The sequence below is a fragment of the Ptychodera flava genome, chromosome 4, assembly GCF_041260155.1.
Source record: "Ptychodera flava strain L36383 chromosome 4, AS_Pfla_20210202, whole genome shotgun sequence".
Taxonomy (NCBI): Eukaryota; Metazoa; Hemichordata; class Enteropneusta; family Ptychoderidae; genus Ptychodera; species Ptychodera flava.
This window is the reverse complement of record NC_091931.1, coordinates 43,801,411-43,825,115: the sequence shown is the minus strand read 5'-3', so window position 1 is coordinate 43,825,115 and position 23,705 is coordinate 43,801,411. Positions and strand designations below refer to the sequence as shown.

The following is a 23,705-nucleotide window of genomic DNA, read 5'->3' as shown; positions in this document are numbered from 1 at the left end:
TCTGCGTGCGAGACTGTCGACGAACTATTGTAACGGTTGAGCAAATTACTTTTAAAAGACCGCAGCGATGGTGCGCTGACCACGGAACAAGGGAGAGCGTTCCACTCAGAAACTGTCCTGCTGAAGAATGAATACTTCAGTTAATTTGTAGCTCTTGCTATTTGTAGACAGTGATATGACAGAACCCCATGGCGAGAGAGTGCAAGCGCGCCGTACCAGCGGTATTTGCACGAGTGTTTGCGGGGATCCGGCGGTCGTGCTTTCACGAGCGGAGCGAGTGAAAGGACAGCCGGATTCAACGCAAACACGAGTGCAAATACCCCATGCCAGGTACGGCAAGCTTGCTCGCTCGCCATGGGGTTCTGTTATTATTACATATGTTTGCCCCTGTTTATTTTATCGAGAAAACAAAGGAACTAAAAACACAAGCGCACACATTTTAAATAGTTTACGAGACACATTAAAAGACAAGGATCACGCGCTGTTCTATTCATTTGCATGCAGGTATGGAAATGTCTTTGGTACTTGCACTGCAGTGCAAATACCTGTGGTACGCGCGCGCTTCGATGCAAGTAAACTGTGGTACATATGTAATAATCATGATTATGTCTAGTTATTTTAACAGGTGAAAATGGTAATGAAAAATAATCAAAAAGAAATAATGACAAAAGTTGAAAATATTTTACACTTTTAAATTTATAGAATTTACCGGACGGGCGATAGCTTAATCATTCACTTGTGACCTTTTCCAATTTGTGTGACGACATCCCGACTATGGGAGTAAAATGCCGATTTAGCAAATTTTAATGGCTATGATATATTGCCATTTGCTACAAAAATAACAACGACACACCAGATGGCAAGATCTCGTCTTTTATCGATCACGCGTGCTCTAAAGGAGCAGAGAAAGGGGGCAATTGAACAAACATGAAAGTCTGAAAACAAACAAACAAACAAACAAACAAGCAAGCAAATACAGAATTGTATCGGTGAAAAATGTCAATGGTTCATGCACGTCTACACATCAGAAACCTCATGAACATAACCACTGAGAAGCTACAAAGAATCAATGTTTTGCGTTTAGGATTTTTTTATCATTTTCACCCGTTAAAGTTAAAATCCAACCATTACATTATAACGACAGAGGATGTTGCACATGTGGGGGAGGCGAACCGAGTGATGCGAAGTAGTTTTAACACAATAAAAATGTTTCTAGTTAGGAAAACGACATTTCTGCGCCGCGACTAATCACCATCGATTGATCTTAAGGGTACATGACACATTTTAATACAGTTAATAAAAAAGAGCAAGCAAAGAGGCCTTGATATGACATTACCCATATGTTTAAAAAGAGAATAAAACTCCATCGGAAGAAGGAAAACCTGGAGCAATACCCAAAATGCACAAAATACACATAAAAGGACATTATACGTTTCAATTTTTGTTCGACCCAATGTAGCGGTTTCTGAGGATGCCCCAAGTACACATATTGCCAAGTACAAAACACCATTTCTTTACGGAGCACACACCAGTTCTGAAGGCCTGATGTCGGTCTGATTTGTATCTCGCCTACGAGTCGAGTTCCAACTCAGCATTGCAATGAGAAACGCCGTGTGTTCCATATCTATCTCCTGACATGTTATCTAGTCCCACCATGGCTTATCGTGATACCACATCAGTTTGTCAAACTGCGCCGGAAAAATAGGAGCCCTGTCGTGGGATCCGAAGCAACCTGGTTAGGTTTGATGGATGTAACTTGCTGTCATTCGGCTCCTGATAAAGCTCGGTCGAATCACATATAAGACGCCACGGGACTCTTCAGTGTCACTGTTCGAGTTGATCAAGCTGTCAGATACAGGTAAGATTATTTTTTTTCTACATCAAAACTCTTATTCATTTTACATGCCTTCAGCGCAGGGCCCAGTCCTCATGGCGTGGCTAGGTCGATATGGTACAGTCTCCCTAATCCTTTGGGGGTTTCTGTCCGCAGGGAACATCGATTATCATAACGAAGATGTAAAATTGACAGGTATAATCACCATGATGTGTCATATTCAGCATGGACCCGTTGATTATGACTACCGTTATTTTCAGTCCTATTGCATCCAATTCTGTAAACTTAGACTTCTATTGTCGAAACGACACAAATACTACCATGTAGTGTGGTTTGTTCTTCACGCGGTTACAGTCCCTTCATCAGCGTAGAAACGCCCATTGTTTATAGGTTCAACTCGGTATCTTAAATACGATTTTGACACCTAAGTGAGTGAAGGAAGTCTAAAACATTGTCGACAGAAAAAGATTTCTATTTCTACAGATAAACTCATAAAACTGCAGAGGCTAAAGTTAAATTTCATACCAGAAATGCCTAAAACATTGAAAAGATGCAAAAATTTAGCTGGTTTCACAAACAAACAAACAAACAAACAAACAGAACTCTTCTGCCATGACAGCGATTACATTAGTGATAAAATATTTATGAGATCACTTTCCCATTGAAAAGTCTTGCTGTGGTGAGAAGTCGACGTTTTTGCCCACAATGCATTGCAATATCATGTAGTTTGCCCCTTACCACAAGACAAAAGCGATTTACAGGTACCGAGAATCACACATTCGTATGGATTTGTATTGGATTGGTCTTGTCATCCCCATATTTTTGCATCATAGATAAGTCAACAACATGCTGAACTCGGATAAATTGGTGATTAATAGTTTTAAAAATGAAATGAAGATCCTTAAATGTGCTAAGTAAAAAATGTCAGCTTTAAAGCGGAGATACTTGAATTTCTCATTATCCGTTTGATGTCACATCTTTTGTAGGGTGTAGCAACTTTATTCACCTCTTATGCTTGTTACATGTAACTGCAGTATACAAAAATCTGATCTGTCAGATGCAATCTCTTACCCTAATTTGTCTTTTTATTCGTCTTTCTGCTTGTCATTGATCGAAGAACAAACATGCGCTGTCTCATCTTTATCGCACTCATCGCCGCCGCATCTGCGTTCTACCAGGCTCCATACTATAAATCAGAGGATGGCGATGCCAAAGCAAACAGCTACGTCATCCAACTGAAGGTAATACCGTCAAATTGTTTCTAGTATATAGTTTTATGCAAGGACAGTCGAATTTACGCAGAGAACGAATCGACCCAGTAGCTTTCAAGCTCAATCCAATTTTATAAACCGATTTGGTCGAACAGTTTGCTTTATTTGTAATAGCCTTACGATTTGTTGTCGATGATATGCTCGCCAAGGCCGCGTATCGAATGCCTAAGATATCGTTGGCAATTTAAAATTGGCGCACTAGATGTCTAGAGGATTGAGTGCCAGTCCTAGATAGTCTATCCCCGATAGGATTGTAACATAGAACACTCACAAAAGTACTTTCTGGTATAACATGCATGCAAAGACATTGACATATCTTGTACTATTTTACCCTATGATGTTCCTGTACAGGTTTTTCGTTTCACTCCTAAAAATTAAAATAAACTTTGTTTTGTAATAAAGCTCAAAGTATATCGTCGTTATTGATCAATTTGGCTTCGAGTTTTAAAATCAAAATGGAAAATGAGATCGTTTTCCTTCTATATTACAGGATGGAATTAGACCCGGCGCGTTTGCAACCCTCCTGCAGAAATTTGCTCCCGTCGCCGTGACCTATGTGTACACCCATGCCTTGAATGGTATTGCAATTGAGACCTTGGACTTGATCAGTGTGAGTATGAAACACCCTGCAGAATCGCGGAAAATCGTGATGATTACTAAACGTTTAAATCGATGACAGACACTATCATTTGCCATTTGTGACCAGGGGTAGATAATATGACAAGAGCTTTCACACGTTTAAATGAACAGAAAAACATGGAGAAAATATACTTCTCAGCTACAAGTCAGTTTTCTAAAATGGATGACTACGGCTTGAAATGTTTCATCCTTGGCCGGTTATTCATCCACCATACTGATATCGCTTCTATAGGTTCTTAGCTTTGAGGAAATCGATTTCGTTGAAGACGATAAGCTGATGGTTGCGGATGTCGAATGGGGTATGGATCGTATCGATCAGAGAAACCTCCCCCTTGATGGAAGAATGAGACCTCTATGGTAAGTTAGCCAGCTTGATTATTCAAGACGTGTCTCCCAACGGGCACACGTCGTGATGACTGGTGCTGTTGGCTTTTTAAGTAATGTCGCTCGGTGTAAGTGATCGGGATACGATCGCTTGACAAACTTCGATACAAAGCCACGTTAGAGGAGATGCCGTTATGTATTCTCATTGCGATGAAGTATAACGGCGTCGTTTAAAAGATTTTCAAAGTGTGTTTCGTCTAATCTTACTTCACATATACCTATTCCATGGGCAGACTCACGAATCGTAGACCGAAAACAGAGTGCTCGCTACAAAGTTGTGTATTTCTTGAGTTATAGAACTGTCCTTCGTTGAAAGACCTGACCCCTTTTCTCTCACACACCATTCATCTGTGTGCCCATACGAACTGTCTATAGTGTAGCTGTTTACAAGTCAGTATGATAAAAATCACTTGGCTATCGGTACACTCCGTGAATGCGCTTTTAAAACCATTGAAAATGCACTTTAATCCGGAATGAACATCATCATCATCAACAACAAACAAATCATACGCAAAAATTCGTGCGTGAATTCATGAGATGATTCCGATTTTAGTACCAAACTAATATATGACTCAGACTAACAATCCTTTGCAAGTATATGTATTTGAGAAACTCAACCGAGGTAATGGAAATAAAAACAGTCGGAGGAAAACCGTCCAATTCTATGCACTGCTGTTCTTATTTTGTTGTTAAGTTTGTCTTTATCTGCAAGTAAACTGTAATTATATTTGTTGTCCAACTCAGGGTCAGTTCACGTATTTAAATGATCTTTTTCTCTGTTCGTGTATATTCCGTTGTCCGAGGGAGATGTTTCTATATACCTCTTTCAGTCGTTATCCCATTCTTCCTTGCTCGAGCCTTTCTGCAGGCGTACAGCCTCGGTTACTCCCAGCATTCCGTGTTTTACCAGATCAAAGAAATAGTAGCTTTTGAATCTCTTATTTAACATGCAGGCAGTGGATCTAATTCCCATGTCTACATCGTTGATACCGGTCTGCGTCACTCTCACAACGAATATGGAAGCCGTGCTAGCTACTTCTGGGATTTCAGCCCATCCAACGGTGTAAGTTTATTTTCGCTTCGCAAAGTGATATCATATCACCTTTAAATATCCACGGGGAAAATACATTCATGCAATATTTCCGCTTGTCCATGTATCTGTGTATAGTTTGTAAGCTGTAGTAGCTAATTAGCGGTTTCGATGAAATATAAGCCTGTACAGTTGCGTCTCAGTACACTCCCCTTCCATGACGAGTAAATATCTTCCTGTCTTCAGAATTGTTTCTGTAAATTTCAATATTCAAAAGTATCGATAGTTATTGCATTTAAGGTAGTGTGCGCCTCGAAAATAAAAGACTTAATATTTTCCTCCAACTTTCGTAAATTGAAGTTTCAGCCATACTCTTATTACCAAATCAAGAGTAAAAACCAGAGGTGACCGTGCAAATTTTGGTAAAAGAGAGACAAGTTACCTAATATTTACCGATATTTGAAATCCAAAATGGCCGTTATCCCTGTGTTGACTCTATGGGAAAAAATTAAATTTTCAATTTTCGAAAAACTAAGATAATGAAAATATTTATTACTCCAAGAGCTTTAAGATGAGCCCGCAGAAGTGGTAGATCAGAAAGTAATTGTAAAATTTTGAGAGTCCGAATATTTGTCCCCAAGCCTTATTCTACTTCAAACACCTGTCTTATGTATATGTTGCTCTCATATATGATTGACAGGGAAACGATTGCCATGGTCACGGTACTCACTGTGGTGGTACTACTTCCGGTAGCTCTGTTGGTGTTGCACCATCCTCATCCCTCTATAGTGTCAGAGTCTTGAACTGCCAAGGATCTGGGTCCATCTCTGATATCATCGCTGGTAAGTGTAAAAATTTGAAGTCGTATATTAACGTGGAAATGGGGCGATAAGAATTGACCATCTGGATGCTGTAGAAAGGTTGAAATATATGAAGATCGTGCCAAACTTCTCGAAAAGAAAACAATGAAATACGAACTACTGGGTGATACGTGTGGCCGTACGTCGGTCACAGTGTTAACATTACATGATTTGTTCACTTCTAAATTTCGGCAGGGGATTAAAAAAAAGACCGCAGTGAACATTTTTCACATAGCCTGTTGATATTCCTAATGGGAGTTTCTCTCACCTCTTATGTGTACAGGTAATTATTTCGATCTTGAAAATTCAAAGATTTAAAGTCCCTTAACCGATGCACATTTAAACATGTCTCTCGAAGTCTTTCACGGTTTTCATAGCATAGAGAATGAACTAATGAACCCTTTCTTGCGCAGGTCTGGATGCCATCGTCGCTGGTGGTGCTACGCTAGCAGAAGCGTTGTCTCTATGTCCTAGGTGGTAGCGCTAGCTCCTCTCTCGATAACGCGGTCACCAGAGTCATCAATGCTGGATACACCGTGTCTGTTGCCGCAGGTAACGAGAACCAGAACGCCTGTAATGTATCTCCCGCAAGACACAGCAATGTAAGTACCCCGGTTTGCACACTTGGCTTGGGTAGACTATGAGGCATTCAAATTAGGGAGCCGTCATTATTTACGCCCTGGGGGTTTGAGAAAATACATCAGAAACTCCGAAATTTCTAGTAAACCCCTCAGCCAAACATGATGAATTTGAGTAGCGATCCTCTCTAACACAAAAATCCCCATCCCACTGGGAAAGTGGAATATCGATACATGTGTAATTTAAGGATACAGCAATGTTACTAGAAAGACCTTTCAAAAACTGGTGAACCATGCTAGATTATCATCAGTTGCCTCGTGACGGTCGAAAAAGGTGAAACCAATAAAATGAAATTCAAAGTCACGACAAAATATAGATATAAAAGCTCACTCTATGACCAGTATCCGACCACTTCAATGCTTTTATAAAATTGCAACATTTTTAATGTACAGTTTTATTTTCATTCTTAAATTTTCTATTATAGTTGTATTTGTGTTTTAAAATGGTTGAGTAGCCCCTCCACCTCTTTCCCTCCTATTTGGAGCGACCCCTTTCAGCTTTCAATTTTTTAGTGACCCCCTCTGATTCCTCCGATCCCCTCACCGTACTCGCAAATTCCTTACTCGCAAATTGTTGTTTTTGTGACGATAGATAGGTCTAATTGGCTGAAATTAATCTCGAAAATAAACAACCAAGTCGCTGCGTCATTTTAGGAGGGCTGTATGTGTTTGGCCTCATGGCCATAATTTTTTTCCTTGTAATTACAAAGGTTGCTATACGGTGAATATCAATACTTTTGAGATCTAAAAAATCCTGTTTCACAATCTCAGGCAATCACCGTTGGTGCCACCGACATCACCGACACACGTGCTAGCTTCTCTAACTTTGGTAACTGCGTAAACATCTTTGCTCCTGGTGTCAATGTCAGAAGTGCTAGCCACACATGCAATTCATGCTACACCACGATGAGCGGAACATCCATGGCGTGCCCACATGTCAGCGGTAAGTGGATGACAGACTTGTAATATCGACTGAAATATATTTCAGCGTTTCTCTTGTGTAGTTCTTGCCAAACAACGTGTTCAGAATTTGACTTTTCGAGTGTTTTGCACGGGTAGTAAAACAGATTTGCCATTCGCCAGCCACCAATAGGACAGCGTCATTAGTGGATTAAGGCCGCACGACAACCGTAGCTCAATCCGTTTACGCGAACTTTTACTAATTATACACTGGAGCTACGGTTACACCTTTTGTACAGTGCGTAATAATATATCGCCATCCACAGTTTGTCGTGAAGTGATTGTGGTTCAAGAAACAGTCAACAGTTTAATAACAACATATGTCAGCAAATTTGTGGTTTTAGATAAATTCACGTCATAGTTTTGTCGTCATAAATGTTTGATATAGGGTAAGGCTAGAGGCTTTTTAGGTCAAACGCAATAAGTCTCATTGATTAATTGCTCATTATACATGTCTTTTGCATTTCAATTCCTGTCCAGGTATTGCCGCTGTCCATCTCGGAGCCGGATCTTGCAGCAGTAACACCGCCTGCCGTAATAGAATCCTCGGAGACGGTACTTCCGGTGTTGTCAGCAACCCAGGAAGCGGTTCACCTAATCTCCTCTCCTATTGCGGTTAAGTGTCTTGATCCAACGGCACAAGAACCAGCACTTTGCAATCACTACAAGGACGTCCATTGAAGTTGGTGTCCTAACCTGAAAATGTAATTCATCAAAATTGTGTTCCATTAAAAAATGGCTAACAAAACATAGCGTTGCGTGGGTTGTCCTGTTTCATCGTTTGAATGTATCGTTATTGATTTGCCGTACAAAACTTCATATCTTCAATGTCAGAAGTCACGTCCCGAAAGACCGTCACACAGCTGTCAGGAGTGCTGCCATATCCCAATGGCCCTAACAAACACTGTTTCCCATTATTCAACCGGAAGGCTACCGTCCCTACTTATTCCGACCTAACATTCTTCCTTACCGACACTGGCTACAGATGACGCCTGTTCTATGGCACAACATATGATACTCGATTGTATACAGACATACTCCGTGACTCGCAGAACTCTGGTAAAAGAAACTGTTCGATTCTCAGTGGGTTTCTCAGAAAAACTCGCACGCGGGGCACAATCATCGCATCACTGTCTTGTGATTCTAGAAATGACATCAAGAACTCAGAGCTTGAACGTGCGAGATGAATTAATTGGGGCCACTCAGACTAAACCGAAAACAATTCTATTTAGTATGCAGATCACCAAAATGTTTCATAAATGAAGTTTTACAATTTCTCTCTCAGCGTTAAAGTACTTCGCTAATGCAAATTGCACCGTTAGGCTAACGGCATTTAGGCTTTCAGTGTGAAAATGTTGTGACAACTTTGATGGCATAGACATGAGCTTGACAATATTTTGGATAGTCCTCTGTTCTCGGGAAGTAATAAAAAACGAAACCTTCATAGACTTGCCCGAAGTCTTGGGCGTATAAATAATCAATACTGAATATATTGTAGTATAATAAATTCAACAGACTGTTGCATAGATGCAAGATGGCAGTCCACTGGACCCTTGACCGTGCATCGCCGGCAAACTAACGGTTGGGACGTCACTAGAGCAAATTTTTTTGCAGTCTGTGAGCGATTGAGTTATTTGGGTAGGCATAGAGCGGAATCGAGTTGATTTTGGCCTCAAATAGTACGAAAAGGTAGTTTTTCGTTCGCGGTCCAAATCGGGACCGCGGTCGCCGTGTTTTTCTATGAGAATCAGCAGGGCTGTGGTTGGAGGCCGTATATCACCGGGAACACACGGCATCGTACGCAGGACTACTAAATGCAAGATTGTCCGCCCGGAAATTGCCTATCTGACATGACAAAGCGGATGCCTGCTTCTCACCCATCAAGAGAATGCTTGCGAACACCTTTTATTGGTGAACAGCTTTGTAGGCTGCCCCTCATAGACGGCATGCCTCTGCTGAAATTTATCAATAATATACGCCATCAAACTAAAAGCGTAAAGCTAAATATAACCACAGAGAAACATAGACAGAGTGGCAACACTTGCATGCCTTTTGTTCCATGGTCGTCTCGGTAGAGACTATTGAGACTATTGACTTTTTATATTAAAATGAGCTTCAAAGGTGTTAAACTGTTTGGAGGCTTTGTTTGTATTGTGGTTGATAATTACACGAGATTATGCGAAAAATACGACGAGATGGCATCGTACTGCCAGTCGCGCAGCAACCATAGTTACTTTGTGAGCTCTCAGGCCAGAAACACTGCTTCACGCCAATCAAAACATAACACGCCAGCAGTTTCATAAACATGTCCTTCCTTGACGCACGTGTAAAAGACAGTATGACTGACCGTAAACCATTGAGTAAAACCAGACAGTATCGATAAAAGACTTTCAAATTTGGTTCAAACACACTCATTATTTTTCATAAAAATATGAGAGGAATTTTTAAAACGGTAAAACTCACTTTCCTGAAGCTCAAAACACTCCCGTTTTCGCCAGCACATCAATTCCGATCAGCACCACACGACAACAACAACACAAACTTTGTCGAACATACTTTCGCTTAACAATTGGTGAAAATCCGAAAATTACCGAAGGGTGCATGGTCGGCACTCTTCGGAAAAGAGAGCCAAGAGCTTCGTGAGGCGAGGCAAACATGGATTGCTTACGTAACCGCTTCACGCCTTAAACAATAGCCGTTACCACTCTGTCCATGTTTCTCTGTGATTTAACATAGGTGCAAAGGTGAGCTCGCAAACCCGTACAAGTCAGGCTAACCAGTGAACTAGAAAGTATCAGGTACGAGTCGTGTATTACCGTCAGTTTTGAGTTGTAAGTTTATTCAGAGCAGACTGTATGGCATTAACCTACAAGTTTGAGTTGTCATAAAGCCTTTGCGAATGGGACGATTGATTTGAAAGTAAAAGGTGTCGCAATGACTCTCCTGTTAGCATATCGAGTAAGAGCTTCCACAAGATCAGTTAAAATTAATTAAATTTCATTTAATTTCAATTAAAATTCTTTAATGAGAAATTATCCAGTTACTGGTATAGTGAATGTAAAACCTGCTCCTCCTTTAACATTTCCCGGGAACTGATTATTTTAGTGTATTTTAGTGGCTGCATGCGATACAAATGAGATGTTTATCAAGTGAGAAAGTCAGCTTTGATTTTTGAAAAATACGCCAAGAAAAAAGTTTGCTTGGCCTCAATTAAAAATCATAGATGGCAGCTCTTACTTACTGGTACTCAGTACACGCGATTCAAAAAATAGTGTTTGCCGAAGCCATATTTTTTCAATTCAAATAAATTAAAGTAGCAAATCAACAGAATATCTACATTATTTCTAGAGAAACGTCTATCTTGTACTTTACAGGTTGGTTTGAGTTGGGGCTACTGCAGAAGAAATGCTTTCTGTAACTTTGATATTGCTGCTACTTACTGTTTGTTCAAATGTATGCAAGTACACAGTCCCTCTATAGAGGGATAGAGGGACTGTGGCAAGTACAAAGTCAAAAAAATCTTTGCAAACACTGCGTATAACACCATATTTTCAAAGATTGGAGCTATTTTCCCAGTTTTCAAATTGTTATAAAAGTTATATCGTGAACATTGCCATGACACTGATTTCTCTTGGTCAACTTTACAATTTTATTTTTGTGAACAAAAGTGCTCTTTTTTGCTTGTTATCACCTGTTCAGACAGAATAAAACCATGTTCGTATTCTGTTTTATATACATTCGGTCAATTATGTTGGTTAATTTTTGTTTTTGCCATAATACCATACAAACCTTTGTAAAATTTTACTACCTCCAAACTACTGATTGTAAAATTTGCCCACCCGCCAAAAAAGTTTTGTAAAAGTCAATCTATTACACAATTAGTATAAAAGATTATACAACAATGGCGACAATGAGAAGCACTTGAAGACACTTCTCAGAAGTCATGCGCCAGAAGACACTTCTCCTAAATACATTCAACAAAGGAGCTGCTTTGCTTCTATGCAATCGTTTGTCGTTTGCTTGTAAGTCGTTTGTCGTGTGCTTGCAAAAGTCATGAAATGATTTTATACAAGAGTCTCAGATACTGATTTGTCGTGTTGACCCAGAAGTCCGAAAGCATTGTAGTATGAAACTTGTATATCATTGATGTATTTCTACAAAAACAGATGCAGAAAATTAGATAATAATTCATTTGACGAAACGAATTCGATTTCTCTACATCATTTGTATGAATCAGCTCCTCAGCAGTCAGTGCGTGTGTATTTACATGCAGGTGTACACGAATGTGTTTTGAACTTGTTTGTACTCGACTCCTCAAGTCGTTTACTGTCGAAAAATAGATCCTTCGTCCGTCGAAATTTCAATAAAAATGTTCCAGAATTCAAACATTCAAAGTTCTTTCGTAGAGGGTAAACATGACAGGCGTGCTCGGGCACTGTCCAACTCACTGCTTGACGTCATCGATTTTAGAATTATAAGTAAGGTAATGATTGTTCGTTGGGTGGACATATAACAAGCACCGTCATATTTGTTCACGACTCTAGCGAAAATAGAGTGTAACCATCTGTAGATGTCCCGAGCTGTCGACCCCGGCCCTCTTTATATTCTCTTTTGGCACACCGTTTGTCTGACGAGACACCATGCGAGAGAGCTTTCACAGTTTTCAGCCTTGCTGGTAACATCATGGGGCAGTCCGGCAGTTACCGGCGAGGGACGACCGCCTCGGAAGCAAACCTTCGTGATCATGGCTCACAGCTGTCAAACGACAAAACGTACAGAGGTCAATCGTCTGTTGAAGGTAGGCCCATGCTTATTTTGACAAGTTTCATTGTCTTAAGCTGGCTGGAAAGGCTATTTTTGCACCAATTCTTTTCCCAGAGTTAATGTAAAGTTTCAAGTGTTAAAATCAAGATATTTAGTTCAAATTTTCAGGATAACTCCCTTAGTTAATACTTTCTCCAAAGTATATGAAAATTGTATATTTGCAGCCATGATTATGAAATATGACACAAGTATATATTAAAATTTAATTTTTCATATTTTCTTTACATATTTGAATTTAATAATAATTGGATAGTATTAATATTACCAAATTAGTTATAAATATGTTGACACCATTTATTGTAAGATTTGTACGGCAGAATTTGTAAATAAAATTTGTTTTATGATTTAACATGGGTTTACATATCAAAAAATATTAAAAATTCTTTCAAATTTCAAAATGTGATTTTTCAAAAAGTACTTTAAATACAGGAAAATTGTGCCTTACAAATCTTATCTGTACCCTTTCCAATAGGCTGTAAAAATTCCATGCCCATATCTCATTTCAAAGGTTGGATTAAATTGGTATACAATTATGTAGGAAAATTGTTATTCTGTCAAAAATGTTGAAAACAAGCCATATATGCACCCCTCTTTTGAAGTCACAGAGCAATTTTTTTGGTTAATCTCACTTTTGACACCTCTTTGACACTCAAAGAATCTAAAAATGCATTTACAATACGGTCACTCACTATGAATGCCACCACCGCCTTGTCAAACTTTCCTGAAAAACAGCAAATAATGACTTTCCCTTTTCAAACATTTTATTAAAAGCTAGGGGACCTCTACCATAGTTTATACACTAAGGACTCCCCAACTTCTTCTTATTTGGTCAGTTTTTCAGAAGTTTCAACAGGCTTTAATTCTGCAATGCCTTTGTGCCCAAATGTCTAGTTTTTTTTATTCCACAGAGAATGTTGACTACTTTTATATTTTAATAGTTTTATTGAAGTTTATAACTGACGCTCTAGCCTTTCCAACCACCTTAAACTACCCATTTTCCGGTTTCCTTTTGCTCATGTGGCTCTAAACGTGGCAATCCAATTCAAATTCATATAAAGTACATTCTTTACTTCAGCATAATGTAATAGTCACCATGGCCTTACAAGGTTCATGTCATGTAAAGAGTGCAATATACGGCGATTCGGGTTTATCTGTACAGAGAATCTGCGTAGAGAGCCTTCTGTCACAGATAAAACCGGACTACAAGTATGCTATCTTATTAAACTATTACAAATTCATATTTCCTCTTTATTTAAGTGTTAGCTACAGACCCTCTAACCTTCAAGGGGTTTGGGTGTTTAAACTCCATCGTCTACTTAGGGGTCAAGTCTCAAGTCACATGTAGTTTTGAAGTTTTATGTGTAAGCCATCGTATACTTGATGGTGGTGTAAACGTACGATAGATCTGGAGCCCATAAGTGTCTGTTGGTCGGTTCACCGGACAATCAGAACGACAACTGACGTATTTTACGATGAGGTCAGTTGAGAGGCAGGAGTTGCTAGTACTGTTATCACAGGAAACAGTACGCTTATTGTTCAGTTAAACGCAAATGTTAATATGAAATTTCCAAATTTAGGCCAGGTTACTTATTAAACAAAAGCAAACGTCATCCACATTAAAGCAACCGTGTCAAAAGTTGAAGCCTACATCGAACAGATTGATTGGTTGTTGAACCTCGATCGATTGATCCAGTCATTTATTACCACGACGGCAGTTTCATGTTCCACAGGGGTCTTGGTAGGTGTAAATCAAATATTTCTTTCAATTATCATGTCATTGACTTTTTTCGAAATTCGTCATGCTATAGCGAGTATGTTATTATAAAGTTAAGAGTTGTCAAATGTATACAGATATGTTACACAAATATAACAAAAATGCCATCATCTCCAAGTACACTGAAGTAAAAATTGGCCTACGGATCTATTAACATTTATGTTGAAGATAGTATTCAAGCCCGGAGGGAATTCATTTGTCAATGCTGCACTTAACATGTTTACAGTCTTTATTTACAGGCCAAATACAGGGTACTCACATACTAGTATTTTATAGGAAGCGGACCAATAAACTCTGGATAAAAATACTGGGATAATGTGTCAGAGGTGCAGTTATCGGGACTTTAAAGCACTAATGCCGTACCCAACCACAAAAAGCATATAAGCAATATGCATGCATTACATGTACACAGCGAACATCATAACCTTGTTTTATTCATTTGCTTATTCGTTAGGCTGGCCGGAGCAAATCGATACGAGCTATGTTATTTGCATTATATTTTGTAGCGTAACGTACTACACATATTATATCGACTAGATAAAAAACCCACAAATATCTGTGTACATGTTTGCTGTCTGTCTGTCTGTCTGTTTGTCTGTCTGTCTTTCTGTCTGTCTGTATGTATGTATGTATTATGTATGTATGTATGTATGTCTGTCTGTCTGTCTGTCTGTATGTATGTATGTTATGTATATGTATGTATGTATGTATGTATGTATGTATGTATGTATGTATGTATGTATGTATGTATGTATGTATGTATGTATGTATGTGCGTATGTATATATGTGTGTGTGTACTTGGCTGCCTCTCAATCAAGTTATTAATAATTATATCTATCTCTCCTTATTAGCCATCTACTCGTATCTAGATTCTTGTTTCTTTCTCTCGGTGTCTCGCAAATTATATTTCGCCCCGCTTGCTCCGAATCAGTTTCATCGAACTTCCATTTTTCTTTTCTTTCCTTTGACAGGTCGCAAACAATTCCATTCCTGTCATGAGCATCGAACACGCTTTGAGGGTGCAAAATCAACTGAAATGGACGACTCTTATAGTTTACCCAAGCCGGGATTGTTTGCTACCTTGGAAATAGACCATGAAGGAACTAGTTTTGAGTTGCCAAACACTGGAATTTCCGTTTTCGCACCACCTGGGTCGGTACCGAAGGGTGAAAAAGTTTCTGTTCTCGTTGGTGTTTCCTGGGAGGACGATAGTGGGGCTTTCATTACCTGGGAAGACAGCTGCATGCCTGGAAGCACTACAACCGGTAGGATTGTTAGCCCAGTGGTTGTCTGTCTATTCGTCGGATTGCTCGAGAAACCTTTGAACTTGCGTTTCCCCCACTGTGTCACCAACGGTTCATTCCTTCGAAGCCTTGTCGTTCTACAGAACTTTTGGACACAAGGGAGCCACCTCCAAGAGGATTCTGACGTCTGGAAGCAGGCAGCGATCAGCAACGAGATCTCGAGTTGGGACTTTGAACACCACACCTCTACGATTGTCTATGAGGATCGTTGCCTGTTTTTCACTCGTCAACCCGTGAAAGTCTTGTGTGCGTGCGCCAGCCCAAATGACTTTCAGATTGCATTGAATATGTGTGTTCAGGTGTATCATAAGTCATCGTTGGACAGTAAAGAAATTGAACTCAGAGTCTACGTTGTAGACAACAACCCAGATAACTTTATGGTAAGAAAGCCAGTTTTACAAATTGCCAGAAACAATAAACCCCAGAAACATCGTCGCCACAGGCAAGATTTCAGTTTGATTTGGTTACCCCCCGTGCTCCGATATCATCGAATCTCCACATGCTGACGCCTTGACCGACGCTTTGACCTCTTGTTATAGGGTCTATGCCTATACGAAACTCTGGACGATAATTTCTGTTTTTGTCGATGATGCGGTTTTATCGCGACTTACGTTGACACATGTAGTATTTACCTAACTACATACCGGACAGATAGACCAGGACGGACGGTTCGATGATGGTAGGATTGAAATTGTGTCACAATAGGGGCGAATGTCTAATGATTTCCCAGTAGAATATACGTTGAAGCGACTACAAACATCGCATTTCCACTAAATAACGTATTGTTATAATAATCTCTCTCTCTTTTTTTGAAGAACATTGAACATGAAGAAGCTAAGATTGGAGGGACAAAGTGCTCTGCAGACAGAATCTTATTATTCACCGACAATGAACTTGACTTGAAAATACAGATCGTCGATCTAAAAGACGGCTGGAAGTGCAACGACCACATTCAGGTATTGTCAACATTACCTACAGAAACAAATTATTAATTTATATAGAAATTTTCCTAATGCTGCAAATTACTTTCTAGATGCTTTTCCGATGCTATTCTTCGATGAAGTCGTTATCTTATCGAACGGCAGATAAGTAGTAAATGTACACAGCTTGCAGAATGCTACGATAAGAGTGACAGGAAGATGGATAAAGAGCGTTCAAAGTAGCACACAGGCATAACCTGCAAACTTTGTCATATTCGTCGTTTACTACCTAAAGTGTACTGCATGATTGCGTGTTGCCAGAAAGGTATCTTCCTCATATTGACCCCGGATGTGACGCCTGACTTGTGAGAGTTTGAAAACCTTTACTGTTACTTATATTTTGAAATAATGATCAGCATTATGCAAGCATCATTACTCACGAAAAGAGATTATGCCTTTGCAAGACAAGGCGCACTCCATCGTACATCAGATTTACATGCCCTACAGATCTCCTTTTTTAGATGCATATACACGATGCATTGTAGGATGAAAACTTAGGACCTCCAATTCACCCTGCACGCAAAAGCAAAGACCCTGTTCCTAGGGAGAAGAATTTGTAATAAGAGCAGGGAAAATGAACCCTGAATAATAGAATGAAAATACCCAGCAACTGTTCTCCTTGTCCAGGACTGGTCCCTGAATAAATTTGAATACCTAATGCTGAGTCAAATGTACATACAAGGTCCTGTTATTATCCGTAACTCTTGCAATCCCTTGATCACGTTTGTTTGAGGTCGCCTTTTGTGATCAAATTATAACAAAACCAGAAAAGCACCAGGGTTTCTGAGCGCAGCAGCGTATAGTTTGAGGCTTAACATTTTCCCTCCTCGGAGGACGCTGTTCTTATAATACCAGAAACCCGAGCAGTTGCAATTAATATGACCAAAAAATTGAGGAAAAAGGATATAAGGAAAAAATAATCTGAGGAATCTGATTAACCCAGAGTCTTGTCTTCCTCTGCAGATAATTGACTACTTTTCACTGTGGTTTGGAAGTCGTTGGCAGTACAGGACATTTACATTTAACTTGGAGGGGGCGCCAGACGACTTTAAATGTGCTTTCACAGTATTTCAGGGCAAACCTACGAAAGGTATTTCGTTGGGCGTCTCCATCACAATGCTTCATGTCATGAACTCAATGCAAGTAAGTAATCCTTAAGGTTTTTAAGAGGGATAGATTGGGGGAAATTATATCTACGGCAAGAGAATATGTCTTGCCTTCAAACTTCACAAACAGAAGATCTCAGTATCTTTAATATGGTGAAATTTTCGGGTTTTGCACAATCACAGTATAATAAAAAACGTTCCTTTCTTCACACTATTTGTGTATGTCACACCTGAGAGTTGACAAAAATTTGTTTAAGTTGTGCCAGGCGTGACTATAAGAAAATATATGTCAAACAGCATGAAAGTCTGTGCCTAATTTAACAATTAAAATGTTCCTCACTTTTGTTCAAGCGAGATCTCTTAACCTGGTCGCGATAGCTCGCTCAGATAGGCGGTATTTACTTCTCAATGTAAAATACAAAGCGATCTCACAATTATATCAGTTGGCATAACAATTCCGCCAACAACAATATTTATTACTCAAGAATAAATCAACAACAACAGCGAGTATTCGCAGATACCCCTGTATTGTACAATGATTGACAACTCGCTAACAACTATAGCAAAGACTGACAGTAACACATCAAAGAAATTGTTTCCGTGACGTCACAATTTGCTTGAATAACACTGAAAATATGGTAGCTATGTGCTAGTACGCCTTAATGTCTTTAAACTGGCTTTACTCATAACACATAGAAATACACCAGTTCTCTGTTCATATGGTGTGCACTCACAAAACTCAGTAGTCTAATAGTGACAACTCTATTCTTGGTCACTATGACAACAAAAGGTCGCTACCTCAAAGTAGGAAAACACTGTAGTAAATTTACAAGTGCACAGAAAATAACTGTAGCCTGTAAAAGCGAGGCTTGGCTCAAAACTGATATTTAAACAATACAACAGTTGGGTGAAATTCAGTAGACACTAAGGTACCGTTCAGTTTTTACGGCCGGGGGGCCGGCAAAATCCAGGGGGGGGGGGTCATCATAATTTTGGAATCCGCAAAGGGGGGGGGGGTCATCGCTTTTTCACTGGTAGGAAAGGGGGTCACCACATTTTCAAAAACATAATACCAACAATAAAGTTCACTTTATGCCATGGCCATGATCGACACTCTTTACCGGCGGGCCGCCTTCGGCGGCCCACTACAATAAATATACCGGTACATTATGTATTACCCATGACCCTCTTAACGGGCAGACGCCTTTGGCGGCCCACTCCAATTAGGTTTACTTCATGCAATGGCCATGATTGACCCTCTTTACCGGTGGGCCGCCTGCGGCGGCCCACTACAATAAATTGACTTTATGTAATACCCCACGGCAATCTTACCGTAAAATTCCCAATCGAAGCCGCGGCTTGAGGGACCCCTGGGATCATGCACTGAATAATGGTAATGGCCGCGCACCTTCAGCGGCCCTGTCCAGTAAAGTCTACTTTACGCAATAGCCATGATCGACCCTCTTTACCGGCGTGCCACCTTTGGTGGCCCACTAGAATAAAGTTGACTTTACGTAATGGCCCATGACCCTCTTAACCGGAGGGCTGCCTTTGGCGAACCACTCCAATAAAGTTTACTTTATACAATGTCCATGGACATGAGTTGTCTATGGAAATGAAGTTAAAAATTGCCTTACAGTCGTCCTAATTAACAGACGTTTCAATGGATGTGGCTGAGAAGTTTGTGCACTGGCATCGAATAAAGAGCGCCGCGTACCGGAGTTCAAATCCAAACCATGCGGGTAAATTTGACATATGGGTTTTGGTTATTTTTCAGGGGGGGGGGGTCATCAATTTTTTTCGTCTGACAAGGGGGGGGGGTCATCATTTTTTCACAAAAAATGCAGGGGGGGTCTATATTTTTTTGAACACCGGCGACAAGATTTTGCCGGCCCCCCCCAGGCCGTAAAAACTGAACGCTCCCTAAACGTCAATCAATACGTAGTGTCAGACAACCTATACAAACACTCTATTCTAAGCCTTCTTGTAGGGAAATAACAATCGCCCACTTTTCGAACCAATTTCACCCACAATCCAAACTATAAATGTCCCTCCAAGCGGCGAAGAATCACTCATACGAAATCGACTTACACTCGTGTGTGTGAGATTATTAAAGCACAATTTCGATTCTGCTGAAAGTTCGGATTCGTAAGTAAAGTTTACACAGTTCGAAAGACGAGAAACAGGATCTTTGTTATCCTACAAGCGTGTATATCTACTAAACCTGATCGTTACTGTTCCTGACGTCTGCTCTGGTAGCGCGCCGTAGCGTTGAAAGTGCACAGAAGTTCCATATACAGGCTGGTGAGCAGTTCCCACTCGCGCCGAAGCTTCCGGTCTGTCCTTTCACTCGTAGCTACGTCACTCGCCCACAAGTGGTTGGGGCTCGATGGATCGTTCTGTCAGAAATTGTCTCTTTTACCACAAATGAATGCTCACTAAATGTTCTTGAGTCTCGCCCACACTTAAAGGTTTGATATTGAGTCGGTTCAGACGTTCACAACGTCTGAACGGAAAGCTTGAAAATCGACTGCACTCAAGCCGCGTGCGGCCATGCGGCCCCATGCCGTCTTCCAGCTTCTTCTACATCACCAGACATGTGTAGTGTGAACAGCGCCCCCAACTGCCCCTGTCAGTTGCTAGGGGATACTGCCGACCCCCCGCGGAGTCAGCGTCCTGGGACCATGTGATCTCTGCATAGGAACACGCCAGAACGATTATTACCGCCTTACCTTACGCATCGCACAGCTCTACGCTACGATACTATAATTATCTACTCACTCTGAGAAGCCAGATATCCGACTATCCGAACAGAGGACTGATTCCTGTTCCAGAGAGTCATCTGCTCTAGCTTACGGTGAGTACTTCTATTCACACGGCTATCACTTCACTGGCGCTGCGAGCAAAAGCTCCGAACCAGACGTGGGGTGCTAGCCACTTTTTCTAATTTTGCACGAGGCGATTCAGAGTTAGACTCGTCCATCGTGCCGCGGTCCACTGCCCTTGGGTTAAGGGAGTGATCGCTGCGAAATTTTTTAGTTTTTGACTTCCCCAGCTAGCCTTTTCTCTCCCAAGAAGGAGGAGGTGACGGAGGTTTTGGGGCAAGTCATATTTTTTGTACGGTGTGGTGCGATCGTACGGCTTTGATTTTTTCACGCAACCACGGGAAAGCCAGTCCGTAGTGACGCGGCTGCCCCACCCACGCGTGAGATCAAAGAACAGTTTTCAATCAGAGCAAGTGAGCTCTCACTGTTCCAAAATTAGAAGGGAGACGTAAGTCAGACCCTCTCACACTAGTTTTTGTCCATTTTGTGCGAGGATTTTTGCAGCAAATTGCCGTAGGGTGCGTTTTGGAAACGTTCGGCCCTTGCTCAAATTCTCTCACTGAATTTACCCGCGCTGGGAAAATTCCGTCACGTGACTCAGGATTCGCGCCACAGGTTGGTTCGGCTGTCGCCTGACGGTGCCCCGTACAGCGTGATTGAATTTGATTCTTTTTGTTGACGTTTACCGTTCTTATTTTTGTGTGAAAACAAGGACCATTATTTATTTTCGAGTTTATTTTCAATAAAGATTTTGTTGTTGAAAATTTAAGCTGGTGTTGCTAACGTCAGCCAGCGGTGTGATAGGGAAGTGTCTGTGTGTGTGCTTGCAAGTATACCGGGCCCTCCCCATCAGTCACATTGCACAACTTTAGCGCAGGGTGGCGCCCTTCCTAGACCCTTTATAAGCAACTATTGTTTTGTAAGGGAGGAATAGGGTAGTATACCCAGTGCAGTATTTTGACAGATTTTGACAATTGTTGAGCTCAATAAATTTTTGGAAAACATCGTTGTCCATTGGGTTTTAAAGTGCAACCCCACTTTGTGACACTTTGAGCTCCAATACCAGACAAAGACAATTCTACCCAGAAGTCCTCAACTCCAAAAAATTATTACCACCACAATGGAGTCTACAGAGGACAAGATAGACTTAAATCATTGCGACCCAGAGACACTGCTCGTTCTACCTGGGGTCGGAAAGAAAACAGCGAAAGAAATTATGAAACTTAGGGACCAGCCTGGAGGGGTCACCCGAGGGGGCTAGAGAACATCAGGAATTTTAGACCCCAAGCTGTCTTTTTCGACATGATAACCTATGGGCCAAGGACAGCAGGTGCCCAACGTAGGGAAGGTCACACCATGGGTTATGACACCAGGGGAGGGGATGATTGGGCGACAAAAGCAGCCCAGGACTGGATGACGAAGACTCCGTAGCGTCAGTCCCCGTCCCTGAACTAGCCCAGAGAGTCGATAGGTTAAGCCAAAACTACGACAATAGCATTAGTAAACGAGCTCACCCAAGGCTGAATATAGAGACATCGGGGACGAACGACCTCACAGGGAGGTGAGGATGGGACGAAGGGCGAGCCCCTCCCACTATCCATCCGACGATGATTCCTTTCTGACGGCGATGACTGGCGCCCTCACCGCTCAAAGAGGGGAGAGGGAGAACACCGTCGCCACAGCGCGCAGGCCCGCAGACCAGCGAACGCGGACTTTTCGTCAGGAAGAAAACCGGATGGGTTCTATAAGGAACGTGACGACAACGACGGTGAAGAAATAATTTACCGCTCGGAGAGGCGAAGCCGTCGCACGGACCAACCTTACTCCCGTGACTCTAACGCGTACCGCACTCCGCCGCCACCCTATCCCCTGAGTCAAAGGAGGGACTCCCCAGATAGGGAAACCCGCCAAAGACGTAGCAGGGCCAGGGAAAGCGTGAGGAGAGACCAGCCCCATCGGGCGATAGCATGGGGCCCTCCCACAGCTAGAGGGAACCCTTGCTATAGCACAAAGGGGAAATGGTCCGGACTCGATTCCAATTCAGAGGACACTGACGAAGATGTCCCCCCACCTACCCGCCGAGATAGAGAAGCTCCGCTTAAGCGGGTTACGCTACCAAAGACGCTGACTTTCTCGGGAGAAAAGGGGAGGAAGTGGGGCGTCTTCTATACCAAATTCGACTCCTTCGCGAAAGCGCATGACTGGACTGAGGAAGAGAGAAAAAACTATTTGTGCTGGTGTTTCGAAGGTCTTGCGAGCGAGTACTATACCCTCCTTATCGAGCGAGAGGGGAAAAACATCAGCTACAAAGAGCTCATTAAGAAACTAGAGAAACGCTTCGGGTATCAAGAACTCCCCGAAGCAGCGCAACTAACTTCCAGCAGTCCCAACAGGTGCCTGACGAAACCTTAGAAGAGTGGGCGGACCGTGTGCTTTCACTGGCAACTCGGGCTTTCCAGACTTCTCCGACCGTAATGACAGACAGGCAATCATGAAATTTTGCACTGGCTGTATTGATAGGGAGGCCGGAAGGGAGGCTGCTGCTCAGCGACCAGCTACGATGGATAAAGCCATTGACGAGGTTCGGGTACGTCAGTACATAAACCTGGAAGTTTATGGCAAACGGGCAGCAAAACGCGAAGTTCGCCGGGTCTCGTCTGACCCCGACAGTGACAATGAAAAATTCAACGTGCGTTATACCTCCAAAGACAAACCGAGGAGGTTGAACTCGCCCGATTACCGTCGTGATAGCTCAGACAGGCAAAAACCTGACGCCAGCCCGAACTCCGACCGACGTTTGGCTCGCCTTGAGGAACGTATGGCTAGGGTAGACGCTGAGGTCACTCAGATCGGCGCCCTCAGTACGACCCTGGAGGCACTCACCAAACAGATGACCGAACTGGCGCGCGCGATGACACATTCGTCCAGGCCGCGGAGTAGATCACCTTCGCCTGGGCGCGCTCAGTGTTTCGGCTGTGGCGAAGTGGGGCATTTCCGTAAAGACTGCCCTCAACGTAAAACGCCAACAACACCAGAAAAGAAAGTCACTTTCAGTGAGGGGTTAAACGAGGCTGGGTCAACCGAGAGGGCCTAGGCTTGACCCGTAACGACGCAGCAGGCCTACCCGACAATACCCCACCTGTACCTCTGCCAATCTCACGCGAAGATAGGGGGTCCGATCTCTCCGAACAACTTTGTGAGGAGGGCTGGGAAGATATAACCCTAACCCGCGCGAGTCAGGAGGAGGTTCAGGTGCGAACCGAAGGTGGGACTGA

General features: G+C 41.9%; 2 protein-coding genes and 1 pseudogene across 2 annotated transcripts in view; 2 read left to right on the top strand and 1 right to left on the bottom strand.

The window, feature by feature from the left end:
• The window catches only part of LOC139131883 (aqualysin-1-like), a 100,394-nt gene that overhangs the window by 43,767 nt on the left and 32,922 nt on the right, over nt 1-23,705 (bottom strand). The window lies entirely within an intron of this gene.
• Nucleotides 1,733-8,297, top strand: LOC139131881 (aqualysin-1-like; annotated as a pseudogene).
• LOC139131879 (UNC5C-like protein) overlaps nt 12,108-23,705 on the top strand; it is a 30,843-nt gene continuing 19,245 nt past the window's right edge. Inside the window, exons 1-4 of the mRNA XM_070698172.1 lie at nt 12,108-12,414; nt 15,187-15,899; nt 16,335-16,475; nt 17,463-17,642. Of these exons, the coding sequence (XP_070554273.1) occupies nt 12,300-12,414; nt 15,187-15,899; nt 16,335-16,475; nt 17,463-17,642 (1,149 nt within the window). The 5' untranslated portion in view covers nt 12,108-12,299. The remainder of the gene's footprint in view (nt 12,415-15,186; nt 15,900-16,334; nt 16,476-17,462; nt 17,643-23,705) is intronic.